General features: G+C 39.0%; 1 protein-coding gene across 5 annotated transcripts in view; it reads left to right on the top strand.

Moving 5' to 3' along the window:
- Positions 1 to 16285, top strand: part of CR1 (complement C3b/C4b receptor 1 (Knops blood group)) — a 130003-nt gene that overhangs the window by 66882 nt on the left and 46836 nt on the right. For all 5 annotated transcript variants that reach the window (XR_005215077.1, XM_037824814.1, XM_037824815.1 and 2 more), the window contains 5 exons: positions 6044 to 6143; positions 12136 to 12221; positions 13466 to 13864; positions 15112 to 15288; positions 15375 to 15477. Coding sequence is in view for 4 of the 5 variants with exons in the window: in XM_037824814.1 (XP_037680742.1) it covers positions 6044 to 6143; positions 12136 to 12221; positions 13466 to 13864; positions 15112 to 15288; positions 15375 to 15477 (865 nt within the window). In the remaining variant the exon portion in view is untranslated. The remainder of the gene's footprint in view (positions 1 to 6043; positions 6144 to 12135; positions 12222 to 13465; positions 13865 to 15111; positions 15289 to 15374; positions 15478 to 16285) is intronic.

Raw genomic sequence — 16285 nt, 5'->3', positions numbered from 1 at the left:
AATATCTTAAATGTATCATACTACTTCCTTCTTGCCTCCATGGTTTCTACTGAGAAATCTGCACATAATCTTATCAAGCTTCCTTTGTATGTGATGGATCGCTGTTGTCTTGCTGCTTTCAGGATTCTCTCTTTGTCTTTGATGTTTGATAATCTGATTATTAAGTGTCTTGGCGTAGGCCTATTCAGATCTCTTCTGTTTGGAGTATGCTGCGCTTCTTGGATCTGTAATTTTATGTCTTTCATAAGAGATGGGAAATTTTCATTAACTATTTCCTCTATTATTGCTTCTGCCCATTTTCCCTTCTCTTCTCCTTCTGGGACACCCATGGCACATATATTCATACACTTAATATTGTCATTCAATTCCCTGAGATGGTGCTCATATTTTTCCATTCTTTTCCCTATCTGTTCTTATGTGTGTAAGCTTTCAGGTTTCTTGTTCTCCAATTCCTGAGTGTTTTCTTCTGCCTCTTGAGATCTGCTGTTGTATGTCACCATTGTGTCTTTCATCTCTTGTGTTGTGCCTTTCATATCCATAAATTCTGCCAGTTGCTTTTTCGAACTTTTGATTTCTCCCGTATGTACACCCAGTGTTTTCATTATATGCTTCATCTCTTTTGCCATATCTTCCCTAAACTTTTGGAATTGATTTAGTATTAGTTGTTTCAATTCCTGTATCTCAGGTGAAGTGTAAGTTTGTTCCTTTCACTGGACCATAACTTCATTTTTCTTAGTGTAGGTTGTAGTTTTCTATTGTCTAGGCATCTTGTTTCATTGGTTACCCCAATCAGGTTTTCCCAGACCAAAACAGGCTTAAGTCTCAGAGGGAAGCAAAATAGGTTTCCCTGAGGGTGTGTCTTAGAAGACTGATACACCCTGTGAGGCCTCAAGCCACTGTGCTTTCTGCCCAGCAGGTGGTGCCTGTCAGCCCGTCACTCTAGACTGGTGCAAGGAGGTGTGGCCTGTGGCAGTTTTCCCCCAGCTTCTAGGGTCTGGTTCTGAATGGAAGGTGGGTAGTAGAGCTTGGCACCACCTCTTCCCTCTTAGGGAAGATACACCCCCTGGGGAGATACCATTTACATTTGAATAGTCTCTCTGACTCTGCTATCTCCACCCTTGTCTGGGTCAGAGCACTGGGAACAGAAAATGGCTGAGGCTTTCTCCACTGAACTGAAAAAGGGACAGAAAGCCCCCTTCAGAGCCAGTCAATGGCCACCCTCCATTCCACCCATCAGCCAGAGATACCACCTGGTCCTCTGGGCACCCCCTCCATCCCAGAGAGGTCCTCCAGCTCTCCAAGGTCAGTCATCACCAAAAGCTTCTATCTGCTTGTTGGGGATTCATAGCTTGTATAGAGCAGCCAACATTTGTTAGTTAAAACCTCAGTTGGAGATGGGCTGAGGTATAGTCACTTGTTCAGAGAGTGCTGCTCTCAATCACAGCAAGGCTTTGCAGTTTGGGCTGCCATGTGGGGAGGGGCTCTCAGCTTGGGTACACAGTTTTACTTACAGATTTTATGCTGTGATCTCAGGCATTACTCCCAATCCAGGTTGTTGTATGATGTGTGGACAGTCACATCTGTCCCCCAGTAGTTATTCCAAATTATTTACTAGTTGCTCCTGGTTGTTTATTTGTTGTTCCGGGGACTAACTAGCTTCCTCTCCTCTCTATGCCACCATCTTCTCTGATAATATCCCTTGAGCATTTTTAAAATTCAGTATTATTGAGATATATTCACAAACCAATCATCCATAGCATGCAATCAATTGTTCACAGTACCATTGTATTGTGCATTCATCACCAAAATCAATTTTTGAACATTTTCATTACCACAGAAAAAAAGAATAAAATTAAAGAAAAAAGAGCACACAAAATATCCCATGCCCCCATCCCTGCCTACAATTCATGTACTTTTTATTGTCAATTTTCTTCTCATCTTCCATACACTAGATAAAGGGAATGGGAGCCACAAAGTTTTCACAATCACACAGTCACACAGTGTAAGCTATATAGTTATACAATCATCTTCAAGAATCAAGGCTACTGGGTTGCAGTTCATCAGTTTAGGTTTTTCGTTCTAGCTATACCAATACACTAAAAACTAAAACTGGATATATATATAACATAAGAATAATATTCAGAATGACCTATCCATTCCATTTGAAATCTGTCAGCCATTGAAACTATTTTGTTTCATTTTTCTTCCCCCTATTGGTCCAATAAGGCTTTCTCAATCTCAAAATGCCAGGGCCACTTGATCCCTGTGAATCATGTCCCACATTGCCAGGGAGGTTTCCACCCCTGGGAGTCATGTTCCGTTGTGGAGGTCCGGAGGGGAGGGCAGTGAGTTTACCTGATGAGTGGGCTTATATGGAGGCCACATTTGAGCCACAAAAGAGGAGTTCTGGGGGTGACTCTTAGGCACAATTTTAAGCAGGCTTAGCCTCTCTTTTGCAGTAACAAACTTCATAAAGGCAAGCCCCAAGATCAAGGGCTCTGCTTTCTAAATTGGTAGCCCCAATGCTTGTGAAAAAATCAGTAATTCCCCAGGTGGCAAGTTTAATATTTCCACATTTCTCCCAGTCCCTCAAAGGGGCTCTGCAAATACCTTTTTATTCTTTGCCCGAATACTCTGGGATGTATCAGGCCTTCACAGTAACCTGTACAAACCAAGCAGGTTTCACTTCCTATTCAAAGTTCCATGTAATTATGGTGTTTTAATAAACTGACCATACAAGTTAAATTGTATAGTGTGTTATAAAAAATATATATATTTTACACCTAATAAACATTTCTTCCTTTGGTCTCACACAGAGGTTGAGGTTTTAAAACACCATCACTATTGTCCTTTACCCTTTAGTTTGATTTACCTTGATCCAAACCAAGTCCATTTTGTTCATATTGCTACTTGAACCCTGAAATCTTTTTCCAACTCTTTTACATTTGTTGTATGGGGTAATGCTGACATTCATAGCTTCCGGACTCTGGCTCTGAGTCTCAGGTGTCCCATAATTACCCAAATTTCCAGGGACAAACTAAGTTGTACACAAAGAGTCCAGCATCTCAGAATTTACAAATAGCCACTGCAACTCAGGAATAGATGTAACTGCTGTAGAGTTCACAATCTAGGAAGCTTTACAATATGCCTTCCCCTGAAAACCTATGCTCTCAGACTCAATTATCAGAGTTCATACATTATAATTAGTCCATGTTAGTGAGGAATTGTAGTGTTTGTCTTCTCATTTTTGGTTTATTTCATTCAACATACTGTCCTCATTGTCCATTCACCTAGTTGTATACCTCATTCCTTCTTGTAGCAGCTCAATATTCCATTGTATGTATATACCACACTTCACCATTCTGTACATCAGACAATGTACCCTTAGGCCACTTCCATCCACTTCCATATTAGTGAATTGTGAATACTGCCACCACAAAGCCCACTGTGAAAATGTCCATTTGTGTTCCTCTTTTCAGTTCTTCCAAGTATATACCCACTAATGGGGTTTCTGGACCATGTAGCAACCCTATTCTTAGCTTTGGTGGAACCACCAAACTTCCCTCCACATGGACTGCACCATTCTGCTTCCCCACCAATGGTGATTAGGTAAATCCATTTCTCCAAGTTTTCTCCAGCACTTGTATCCCTCTGTTTATTTTTAAACAGTTTTATTCACTCACCTACATTCCCTCCTAAGTGAACAATCAAAAGTTCCCAGTCGAATCTTACATATGCATTGACCAGCACTATCTATATGAGGACATTTCCATTTCTTCCACAAAGAAAGAGGGAGAGGAGAAAACAAAGAGAAAAAAAATGCAAAAAAAAAAAAAGACAACCAAATAAACAAAAGAAAAAAAATAAAATTGAGATAAAATACAATAAATAGGTCAGACAACACCACCATATTTGAGCATTTTTAAGATCATTTATTAAAGACTTTGGTATGTCCACATTCTCATCTTTGTTGGAGTTTTCTGGGTTTTTATCCCCATCCTTTGCATGGGCTGTGTTCTGGTTTGAATGCTTTATGTCCCCCAAAACGCCATTATCTTTGATGTAATCTTGTGTGGGAAGACATATTAGTGTTGATTAGATTGTAATTCTTTGAGTGTTTCCTTGGAGATGAGGCCCACCCAACTGCGGGTGATGATTCTGATTGGATAGTTTCCATGGAGGTGTGGCTCCACCCATTCTGCGTGGGCCTTGATTAGTTTACTAGAGCACTATATAAGCTCAGACAGAAGGAGTAAGCTTGCCACAGCCAAGAAAGACACTTTGAAGAATGCACAGGAGCTGAGAGAGGAACTGCAGTTTACAGAGACATTTTGGAGATGGCCTTTGAAAGCAGACTCTTGCTCTGGGGAAGCTGAGAGGACAAATACCCCAAGAGCAACTGAGAGTGACCTTTTGAAGAGGAGATTCTGACTAGAGAGGAATGGCCTGGGTGAAGTTCATTTTGAAATCAGAACTTGGGAGCAGACACCAGTTTTCCGGACACATTGGCCATCTTCTAGTGAAGGTGGCCGATTGTTGATGCATTACCTTGGACACTTTATGGCCTTAAGACTGTAACTATGTAACCAAATATACCCCCTTTATAAAAGCCAATCCATTTCTGGTGTTTTGCATCCCAGCAGCATCAGCAAACTAGAACAGGCTATCATTTCATGTTTTCTAGTTTGTCTGGCAATCTTTTGTTGCACACTGTATGTGTTAATATTTTAAAATGTTAATTCTGAGATTTTTATTTCCCTGAGATGTCTGTTTCTTGATTTTGTAATCATCTGGTGATAACAGAGAGATTTTCTTGATTTTTTGCCTTCCTTTCAGCAAAGACTATCCAAGGTGAATGTTGTGTGCAGGGTTTTCACTGTCTTTCTGGTGCTCTGTCTTGTCCTGGGCTTTTGCTTTGGAGTTGTTTCAGAGTTCCCCTATTTACAGGAGTTTGGATTTCCCCTCTGTTTCCCAGGAGACAGAACTCCCTCTGTTTGAAGCTGGCAGGCCTTTGTCCCAGCCTATCTGCCTCTGTAATTTCTAATGCTCCTTGTAATGTCTCAAGCTGCTTTTGCCTGGATGGCAAGTTCTGGGATGAGCTGCAGAGCAAAATGGACTTTCCCAAGACAGTCTTTCCTAGCAATAGTAAGGCCAGGGACTTAGAGGAGAAACAGACTGATTCCAAAATGTCCTGGGAAGGTGATCAGGTAGGGTGCCAAGAGCTTCTCTGATGGCTCCCAAAAATGAGCATTTTTCACCTACCCAACAAATGTAGCCCTTCAGCTAACTGTTCCCCAAAGCCCTGAGGAAATGGCAGCATCTTTAAGTCTCCATCACCACTGCACATTTCAGGGAAGGGCTGCCTTTGTCTGGACTGGATTGAATCAATAGCCACTGCAGACTTTTTCAAGGATAGGTTGAAACAATAGCTGCTCTCAGAGACAGTCCCTCAGTGATTCAAATTCACTAATCAAATTGCATGATACTTGATTGGCCTTGTCCAATCCTGGTCTTGGAGAAGGGGATTTTTATGTTCCTTTCTGTTGTCAGTGAACTCACCTGGGGCTGGACACCAGGGTAGCCTGAGGAGAAAGTGGGGGTGGTTACCAGTAGCTGCGGCATGGAAAGAGCAATTACTCTTCCTCCTATTCTTTCCTGGATACTGTACGGTGTTCTTCTGGCCTTCAGAGTTTCAAAATAGTTTCTTCAGACAGTTCTTACCTTTTTAATAGTTGCTTTGGTGGAAGGACTGAGTCCTGGAGCTCCCTACTCCACCATCTTCCCACAATCCTCTCTCAACCATTACATTTTGATCAGAGGGACAAGGTGGGGATGAGATAGATTGGATGGGTAGTCTTTTTAAAGTGGTGCTTAGCAGGTGACTGACCCTGAAGCCATCTGGTGAGATTCTTCAAGGTGGAAAAATCTTGAAACCATCAGAACTGCACATGTTCTTCAGGAGCTATAGTCAGGCCAGGACCTCATGAACTAACAAAGTTCAGATTACTCTACCTGGCTCAAAACTTCTGTTTCTCTCGCATAGGTAAATCGTGTGGCACTCCTCCAGAACCCGTCAATGGCATGGTGAACATAAACACAGATGTCCTATTTGGGTCTACAATTACTTATTCTTGTAATAAAGGGTAAGTTCACAGCAACATCTCTTGGTTCATGAGTTCCAAAACAGCATTTCTACCTTCTATCCATAACTTGGAAAGGAGAACTTGGCTGTTACTACCTGCTCTTAAAAGGCTTGAATATAGGTGTTTAGTTCCCAGTTGAAATAAACACAGGTATGATAAGATTAAGGAAAAATCTGTGCCATTGCTGGAAACCAGGGCACTGCATCCAAGAAAAGTGAAGCATTGACCAGATGGGAAGCAAGGTTCAAAAAGTAATTATACAAGTAATGAGAAACAGGAGGGGGAAATCAAGAAAAAAATTCCATTTGCAATAGCAAACAAAAGACCTATACACAGAAAACCACAAGACACTACTAAAAGTAATCAAGAGGACCTAAGACAAATGGAAGAACATATACCATGTTCATGGATTCGAAGATTAAATATAGTTAAGATATCAGTTCTACCTAAAGTAATTTATAGATTCAATGCAACACCAATTAAAATCACAACAACTTACTTTGCCAAAATAGAAAAACTAATAACCAAATTTATTTGGAAGGGCATGGTGCCCCGAATAGCCAATAGTATCTTAAAAAAGAAGAATGAAGTGGTAGGTCTCACACTACCTGACTTCAAAGCATACTACAAAGCTACGGTTGTCAAAACAGCATGTTACTGCCAAAGAGATAGATATACCAAACAATGGAATTGAATAGAGCATTCAGAAATAGACCCTCGCATCTGTGGACAATTGATCTTTGATAAGGCAGTCAAGCCAATTCAACTGGGACAGAGCAGCCTCTTCAATAAATGGTGTTTGGAGAACTGGATATCCATAACCACAAGAATGAAAGAGGACTCCTACCTCACACCTTATACAAAAATTGACTCAAAATGGATCAAAGACCTAAATATTAGTGCTAAAACCATAAGTCTTTTAGAAGACAATGTAGGGAAATATCTTAAGTATCTTGTGATAGGAAGTGCAAACAATGAAAGAAGAAAAAGATAAATGGGATCTCCTCAAAATTAAATACTTTTGTACATCAAAGGACTTTGTCAGAAAAGTAAAAGGGCAGCCTACGCAATGGGAGACAATACTTGAAACCACATATCAGATTAGGATTTAATATCCAGAATATATAGAGATACTGCAACTCAACAATAGAAAGACAAACAACCCAATTTAAAAATGGGTACATGACATGGACAGACACATTTCTGAAGAGGAAATACAAATGGCTGAAAAACATTAAAAGATGCTCAACTTCTCTGATGATTCAGAAAATGCAAATCAAAACCACAATAAGATATCATCTTACACCTACTAGAATGGCCATTATTAAAAAAAGAGAAATTTATAAGTGCCAGAGAAGATGTAAAGAAAGAGGCACAATTATACACTGTTGGTAGGAATGTAGAATGGGGCAGCCACTCTGGAAGGCAGTGTGGTGGTTCCTCAGGAAGGTAAGTATAGAATTGCCATATCATCCAGCAATTCCGTTACTAGGTATATACTCAGAGGACTGAAAGCCAAGACACAAATGGACATTTGTAAACCAATGTTTATAGCAATATTATTCACAATTACCAAGAGAGAGAAATAGCTCAAATGTCCATCAATGAACGAGTGGATGAAAAAACTGTGGTATATACCTACGATGGAATATAACACAGCTGTAAGACAGAACAAAGTTACAGAACATATAACAACATGGATGAACCTTGAGGACGTTATGTTGAGTGAAGTTAGCCAGAAACAAAAGGACAAATACTTTATGGTTTCACTAATATGAACTAACATTAATGGGCAAATTTTGAGAGTTATAGCTGGGAACGCAAGTAATCAGGAGATAGGAATAGGGTAGAGATCAGGCACTTGATGCTGAAGAAGTATGGAATGTTCAACAGGATTGATTGTATGGATCCAGAAGTGGATAGCACAGTACTGTGTGATGATAGCACAATATTGTAAGTACACTGAACAAAGACGTCTGTAAGTAAAGTTGAAAGAGAATGCTAGGCAGTAAAGACTGGGACTGTATAACATGGTGAAACCTAGAGTGAACGATGATGGTGACTAAATGTACATATATAAAAATGTTTTTACATGTGGAAGAACAAATGAATGTCAACCTCACAAGATGTTGAAAAAGGGAGAGTATTTGGGAAAAAATATAATCAATGCAAACTGGAGTCTATGGTTAACAGTAACATTGTAATATGCTTCCATTAAATGCAACGAAGGCAATATATCAAAGCTAAATGTCTATGAGAGGGAGACATGAGGGAGGGGACTAGGATTCTTGGTAGTGGTGGTGTTGTCTGACCTTATTATTGTGTTGTATTGTATTGTATTTTTATTTTTTCTTTTATCTTTTTTATTATTCTTCTTTTAAAAAAGTTTTTGAAGTAATGAATATGTTCAAGTGCTGATTGTGGTGATGAAAGCATGACTATATGATGATACTGTGAACAACTGATTGTAAACTATGGATGATGGTATGGTATGTGAATATATCTCTATAAAACTGCAGGGGGGTGGATAAACAGAAGGATACAAACATGGAGAGTGGGATATACACTGTTGGTGAGGAAGTAGAATGGTGTAGCCTATCTGGAAGAAAGTGTGGTGGTTCCACAAAAGCTAAGTATGTGGGTGACATAAGGTCCTGCAACCTCCTTAAGGGGTACGTACTTGGAAGAACTGAGAGCAGGGACAAGAATGGACATTTGTTCACTGGTATTTTGGGCAGCAGTATTCACCATTTGCAATGGACAGAGTTGGCGTAAGGGTACGTCAACTGATGAACAGAATGGTGAACTGTGGTGTATGCATACATAGAATATTGAGCAGCTGCAAGAAGGAATGAAGTTGTGAGACATGCAACTAGGTGAATGGACATTGAGGACAGCATTTGGAGTGAAGTATGCCAGAAACAAAAAGACAAACATGGTAATGCCTCACTAATATGGACTAACTATAATGTGTAAACCCTGAGAATTGAATCTCGGAGCACAGGTTATCAGGGGAACGCTTATTGTAAAGGTCCCTAGATTGTAAGCTCTTATAGCAGTCACATCTATTCCTAAACTGTAACAGTTATCTCTAAATTCTGAGATGCTGAGCTCTTTGTGTATTACTTGGTTTGTCTCTGGTACTTTGGGTATCTGTGTGACACCTGAAACACAGAGCTAGAGCTTGGCAGCTTTGAAGGTCAGTATTACTTCATACAGCAAATGTTTAAAAAGCTGCAAAAGAGTTCAGACTTCAATTAGAGATATGAATGAAGTGAATCTGTTTAGAACTCAGGCAAATCAAGGCTAAAAGGTAAGGACAAATTGTTTTAAAACTTCAACTTCTGTGTGAGACCAAAGGAAGAGATGTTTATTTGGTGCAGGATCTGTATTTTCTGTAGCACACTAAATAATTTAACTTGTCAGTTTATTCAAACACCATAATTACATGGAACTTTGAATAGGAAGTGAGATCTGGTAGGTTTGTACAGCTTAGTGTGAAATCCTGACACATCCCAAAGTAATTTGGGCAGAGAATAAAAATGTATTTTCAGGCCTCCCTGAGGAACTGGGGAAAATGCAGAAATGTTGGACTTTCCCACCTGAGGGAATACTGATATTCTCAAAAACATTTAGGACTACCAATTTAGTAGTCCAAGCCCTCAATCTTGGGGCTGGCCTTATGAAGCTTGTTACTGCAAAGGAGAGGCTAAGCCTACTTATAATGGTGCTTAAGAGTCTCCCCCAGAGAACCTCTTTGTTCCTCAGATATGGCCTCCGTCTCCCTAAACCCAGTTGAGAGGTGAACTCACTGCCCTCACCCATACGTGGGACCTGACTCCAAGGGTGTAAACCACCTGGCAATGTGGGGATGCATCTGGACTCCCGGGGATGAGTCTGGACCTGGCATCATTTGGGAAAATCTTCTTGACCAAAAAGGGGAAGCAAAATAAAACAAGATAAAGTTTCAGTGGCTGAGTGGTTTCAAATGGAGTCGAAAGGTCACTCTGGAGGGTATTCTTATGCACAATATAGATATCCCACTTTAATTTTTAATGTTTTGGAATAGCTAGAAGGAAATACTGAAACTGTCAAACTGCAACCCAGTAGCCTTCATTCTTGAAGATGGTTGTATAATTATATAGCTTATACAGTGTGACTGCATGATTCTGAAAGCCTTATGACTCACACTCCTTTTATCCAGTGTATGGACAGATGAGTAGAAAAATGGGAACAAATATTAAATGAAAAATAGGGTGGGATTGTGGGAATGGAAAGTTTTAGGTGTTATTTTTTACTTTTGTTCTTATTTTTATTTTTTGGGGGGGGAGGAAAGTGTTCGAAAATTGATTGCAGTGATGAATGCACAACTATATGATGGTACTTGAGCACTTGTTTGTACACTGTGGATGATTGTAGGGTATGTGGATATATCTCAACAAAACTGAATTTTTAAAAAAGTACAAAAGAAATACTAATGAAGTAGGAAAATGGTTAAAAAAATCATGGCCATTTATTTTTAAAAAATAAAGTTATGAAACTAAAAAAATGGAAGAACTAATTCTTAAAAATGAAATTTGCCAATGTAATCAAAATTTAATAGGAATCTCTAAAGTCATAGAATATATCTATAAAACTAGGAAGTGGGGTATAGTAAATAAAATAGGCTAGATTTATATTACATAGGAGATTGGTAGAGTATAAATATTTTAACACTAAATTTGGAAAAAAAAGATTTATGTGTGTGTGTGTGTGTGTGTGTGTGCATTGAACATATATGAAATGAAATTCCTGAAGGAACAAATATAGGCCATGTATCTGCCAAATCACAAGAACAACTAAAAGAGCTAAACCAAAAGAGAGGGAAGAAAAAGGAATAGCAAGGAATTTCTCTCTCTCTATTGCCATAAATAAGCCTCAGCATATTTGGGGCAGTCTCAGTTTTATTCATTGCTGAATTTTCATCACTGGACATTATGAAATAAATGAAAGAGGTAATCTAAAGAATGAGGATGACAAAAGCAAGATCAAACATACCTTTTATTTCAGTAAGCGTGAGTTTTAAACTCCCTGTTGAAAGAGAAAATCTTCTAAATAGGATTGAAAACATCAAATCTTGTGGTATTTATAAGACACAATCCTAAAAATGATACGGCAGTCACAAATATATATGTATATCAGGAAAATGCAAATAAATGAAAGAAAAAGAAAAAAGATGGCATTTTACCTTCCTGGCTGCTAAAACAAATACCATGCAATGAGTGGGCTTAAACCATGGGAATTTTTTTGGTTCATGTCCAAATCAAGGCTTCATCAAGTCAATGCTTTCTCCCTCAAGACTGTGGTGTTCTGGTGCTGGCGGATGGTTATCCTTGGTCCTTGGCTTTGCTGTCACATGGCAATGGCCAAGGCAGTCTCTCCTGGCTTCTCTGGGTTCCACTGATTTCTGAATTCTTCCAGTGGCTTTTCTTCTGTGTCTGAATTTCATTCTGCTTATAAAGGACACCAGTAATAGGATTAAGACCCATCCTGATTCAGTTGGGCCACACCTAAACTGAAGAAACCTCATCAAAATGTCCTATTTACTATTGGTTACCACCCACAGCCATGGATTAAGATGAAGAATATGTTTTTCTGGGGTACATAGTTCCAAGTCACCACAGATAGCAAAAATAATAGGGAAAAAAGAATTTAAGAAGAAAATTGTCAAACAAGTATACAAATATATTGCTTTATTTTGGTGTCTGGTGTAGTCCACAATGAAGCCCAGAAATTGAGAATCAGAGTGTGCCATGAGGAATTAGAAAGAAAATGTCTATTTCAATAGTAAGAGAATAGGAAAGAATAATAAGAAAAAAAAAGAGGTAAAAATAGGTAGTGTTTAGGCTAGTCCTTGTTCAGACAGCAAACTGTCAGAATTGCCACCTATGCATGCTATAAAGAAGTTGAGAGAATGTGTACAGCATAATTATTTTTCATTTGTTGCCTTTAGATATCGACTCATTGGTTCTTCATCCGCCGATTGTGTCATCTCAGGCAGCACTGTCATTTGGAACGACGAGGCACCAGTTTGTGAAAGTGAGTTGAAATCTCTTTCCAGATTTATCACATCTGTTGATCCGAAGGATGACCCCTGAATTACAAAGAATAAATCTCATCCCTTGGAAATAGTATCCTTCTGATATTTGGAGAAATGGCCATATCCCTTAAAATGCTGACAGGTCCAAACTGCTTTGGAAATAATCTAATGAAAGGGACAGGTATGAGTTCTGGTAAAAAAAAAAATAAATAAATAATATTAAAGGTTTAAATTCAATAATGCATTAGAGAGGAGTAGTAACTCTTCCAAATGGAAACACTCCAGAATATTATTCAATCAACAAAGATATTTTAGAAAAATATATAAGTGGTAGACGTGTATAAAAGATTGTACCTTAAATAATTAACAGTTCTTTCTAGATAATGGATTTAAAGTTGATTTTATTTGTCCATATTTTATAAATTTCCAATAAATATGCACATTTCTAAATATTTTCTTAAAGGTTTAAAGAAATAAATGGATGCCTACTTTTAGTTATACCTGCTCTGGAAATATTAAAAATGCCTAGGAATTATCTGTTACTTGAAAATTAAGTTAAATTTGTTTGCAAAACTATCTTGGCCTCATATCTTTTTAGTACTGGCATTTATAATACATTTTTCCATTCCTTCTACATTCCTGGGTTATTCAAATTTTCTACATTTTCTTGAGTCAACATTAGTAAAACATATCTTTGCCTTTAATATCCCCATTTTCGAAACTATTAGGATAGAGTAGGATGCACAATTCAGTTACTTTTTTATTTCTGACTTCGTGATTATTGTGTTATCTTGTGTAATATTATATATTTGTGCTCTTCTTTCTTATTAATTGTATTAGAGCATTGTGAGTTTTTTTTTTACTATTTGATAAAAATGCTATACTATATGCTATGCAATATTTATAACCAATAGATCAAAGCCAAATGCCTTCTATAAGGAGTGAACTGAAATAACGTTGGTGAAATAACAGTTAAAATATCATTTAAAGTGAGAAACATGTGGACTGCAATAATATAAGGAAAGATTTATTGAAATAATGTTAACTGAGAAGAGCAGCATTAGTGATTCCTTAATCTGCAGCTGTGATGACTGTACATTAGCAAAGATTAGCAGAGAGCAGAAAAGTTGTGTATATTTGCTTTTTGGAAGTTTGGTTATTTTTTTAAACTGATTGCCAAAAGTCATAGTTAAGTGTAACTTTAAGACATTAAGTCTCATTTCACATGCCCTCCCTTTACCAGTTATTCCTTGTAAGCCACCCCCAGCCATCACCAATGGAGACTTCTTCAGCACCAACAGAGAATATTTTCACTACGGGATGGCAGTGACCTATCGGTGCAATCGGGGACACAGACGGAAAGAGCAGTTTGAGCTCGTGGGCCAGCCGTCCATATATTGTACCAGCACAGATGATTACGTTGGCGTCTGGAGCGGCCCTCCCCCTCAGTGTATTATACCTAATAAATGCACACCTCCAAACATTGAAAATGGAATGATGGTGTCTGAGAAGAAAAGCTTGTTTTCCTTACATGAAACGGTGAGGCTGAGATGTCAGCCTGGCTTTGTCATGAAAGGACCCAGCAGTTTGCGATGCCAGGCCCAAAACAGATGGGAGCCAGAGCTGCCCAGCTGCTCCAGGGGTGAGTGTGCCTGAGGCTTTGATGGGGCCTGGAGAGAGGAGTTGTTGAATCAGGAGATTAGCATTTACTTTGGTGTGGTGGGCAGTGTGGGAGAGTAGATTTCCTTGGGAAGAAGCATGACATTAAGAAGGGATGTGTGAGCATGTGCTGGAAGTACATGTATTTGCTTTCGTTGGGCGTTTCATGATGAACAATTCTCAGCTCCAATATCTCTCAATTATATCAAAGATTGACATGTACTTTCTCTATGGTCAGCCATGTGATAGGCAGTTTACATGCATTATCTCACTCTTGTCAGCAACCCCTTGCAATAGTGCTATTCTTATCTCCATTAGACAGAGAAGTTAGCTTGGTCTTTAAGAGATTATGTAAATTGTCCAAGTCAGATGCTACTAAGTGGCAGACCCGGGATTAGAGCCTAAACCCTCTGGTCTTGGCATATTTCGATGGGCATCTACAAGTCTAGGGAATGATTGGATTATGTGCCATGAGAACAGATATATAACTTCAGAATAGTGACAAAGACCTTTGAGTTTGTCTTTTCTTGTCCACCTCTTACATTTAATAATTAGGAATCTGAAGTGAAGGTAATTTGCTCAGTGGCAAACAAGGTAACTTGCTCAATGGCAAACAGATCTTTCATTAGGTAAAGATTGGCTTGAAGCTCAAATGAGTTCTGATATCCTGAGCATACATCCAAAGAGCTGTGTCTGGAGGCAGTCAGACTTTGAGACAATACTCTTTAAGCAATATGCCCTCTCATTATAAGGACTGGTTTTTTTAGGGGATTTTGTTCTCAGTGGCTGATCCTGTCTTTTTATGCTGCAATAGCTGGCTAGGCAGATGACTGGGAAGAGTTATGGTCAATACATAAGGACAGAGATGGAGGTTATAGTTCTTCCACCAACTGCTGTCAGGCTTGTACAACCACTGAGAGAGCAGCTGGGAAGAAAAACAGATAAAGGTGGATATATGATGGTACTTTGGTCACAGGAGGGCAATAAGACACGTGAGGGGAAATTTGTTAGATAAGGGTTGGATCCCGGCAATCTTTGCATCCAAAGACAAGGCTGTAAACTGAGATTGCCTTTCTAGGAAATATGAGGATGGAGAAGTTTACCTATTCTAATAAGTCTACACTGGATAGCCAGCACCAGGATAAGAACCTCATGCCTTGTAGACTAATGAATGTGTTTTATTCCTGTGCTGGAAAGAACTAGATTCTAACTGATCTGTCCTTTCCATAGTGTGTCAGCCCCCTCCAGAAATCCTGCACGGTAAGCATACCCCAGGCGACAAGGACAACTTCTCCCCTGGGCAGGAAGTGATCTACAGCTGTGAGCCCGGCTACGACATCAGAGGAGCTGCTTCTCTGCACTGTACGCCCCAGGGCGACTGGAGCCCTGCAGCCCCCAGATGTGAAGGTGCTTACATGCTTATCTGTTTGCAGATGAATCTCTTTGTCCCTCCCATGGCAGTCTTATTCCTGTTGTTGTTTTTTCTCTCCTAGTGAAATCATGTGATGACTTCCTGCAGCAACTCCCTAATGGCCGGGTGCTCTCTCCCCCTCATCTCCAGCTTGGGGCAAAAGTGTCCTTCATCTGCAATGAGGGGTGAGTGTGACCTGGAATAGAGGACAGGGACTGAGTGCTGGTTGATGACATCCTGGGCACTGGGGATTTATCCAAAAAGGAGGGCTGACACAGTGGAAAAGAAGCACTAACAGAGTCTAATATCTGAAGCAATGATTGGGAAGTATGGTAAAAACTAGATGGACCAATCCACGTGTTGAAAAGGGAAAAGAGATTAATTTTTTTTTAATTTTTTATAAATAAAATAAAGGGGAAAAGTTTTAAATATACTGAAGAGCAGAAATATATCTATAGGTCTTGAACATATAGGGAGAACATTAAGAGAATGGATAAATAGTAGTTTGGAAGCATGAAGAAATAAATATTCTAGAAGGATTGTTTTTAAAAGTTTAATATATCAGAGAAAGTTTTTATAAAATAAGTAACACAAAAAGATTGTTTCTGCAAACTTTTAAATCGACCAGTAGTGAAATTTGGAATAGGGATAAAAGATTATTAGTAATTTTTAATCCAATTATGTATTTTCTTATTAGAATTGGGCTGTGATGGTGGGAGCATGACAACTGATGGTGATGTTTCAGATAACATCATTAACTCTTTATGTGAATCTAAATGGTCTCGGTGTTATGTTCCAGCTCCATGTGGCAAGTAAAAAGCATGGACAACCAAGCAGTTGCCCTGGATAGATTCCAAGGACTTCTTGTCAGGCATCAAATAACCACCCAATAAGCACCAGAGGCAATTCAGGAGGCCATTGATCCTACAATAAATTGGATGTTTTAGAATGATTTCCTCCAAAGAACCCTCTCTTCTCACCCGTTTTTCTTTT

The sequence above is a fragment of the Choloepus didactylus genome, chromosome 2 (genome assembly GCF_015220235.1).
Source record: "Choloepus didactylus isolate mChoDid1 chromosome 2, mChoDid1.pri, whole genome shotgun sequence".
Taxonomy (NCBI): Eukaryota; Metazoa; Chordata; class Mammalia; order Pilosa; family Megalonychidae; genus Choloepus; species Choloepus didactylus.
Note: the sequence above shows the minus strand (reverse complement) of the source record. Positions and strands in the feature narration are given on the sequence as shown.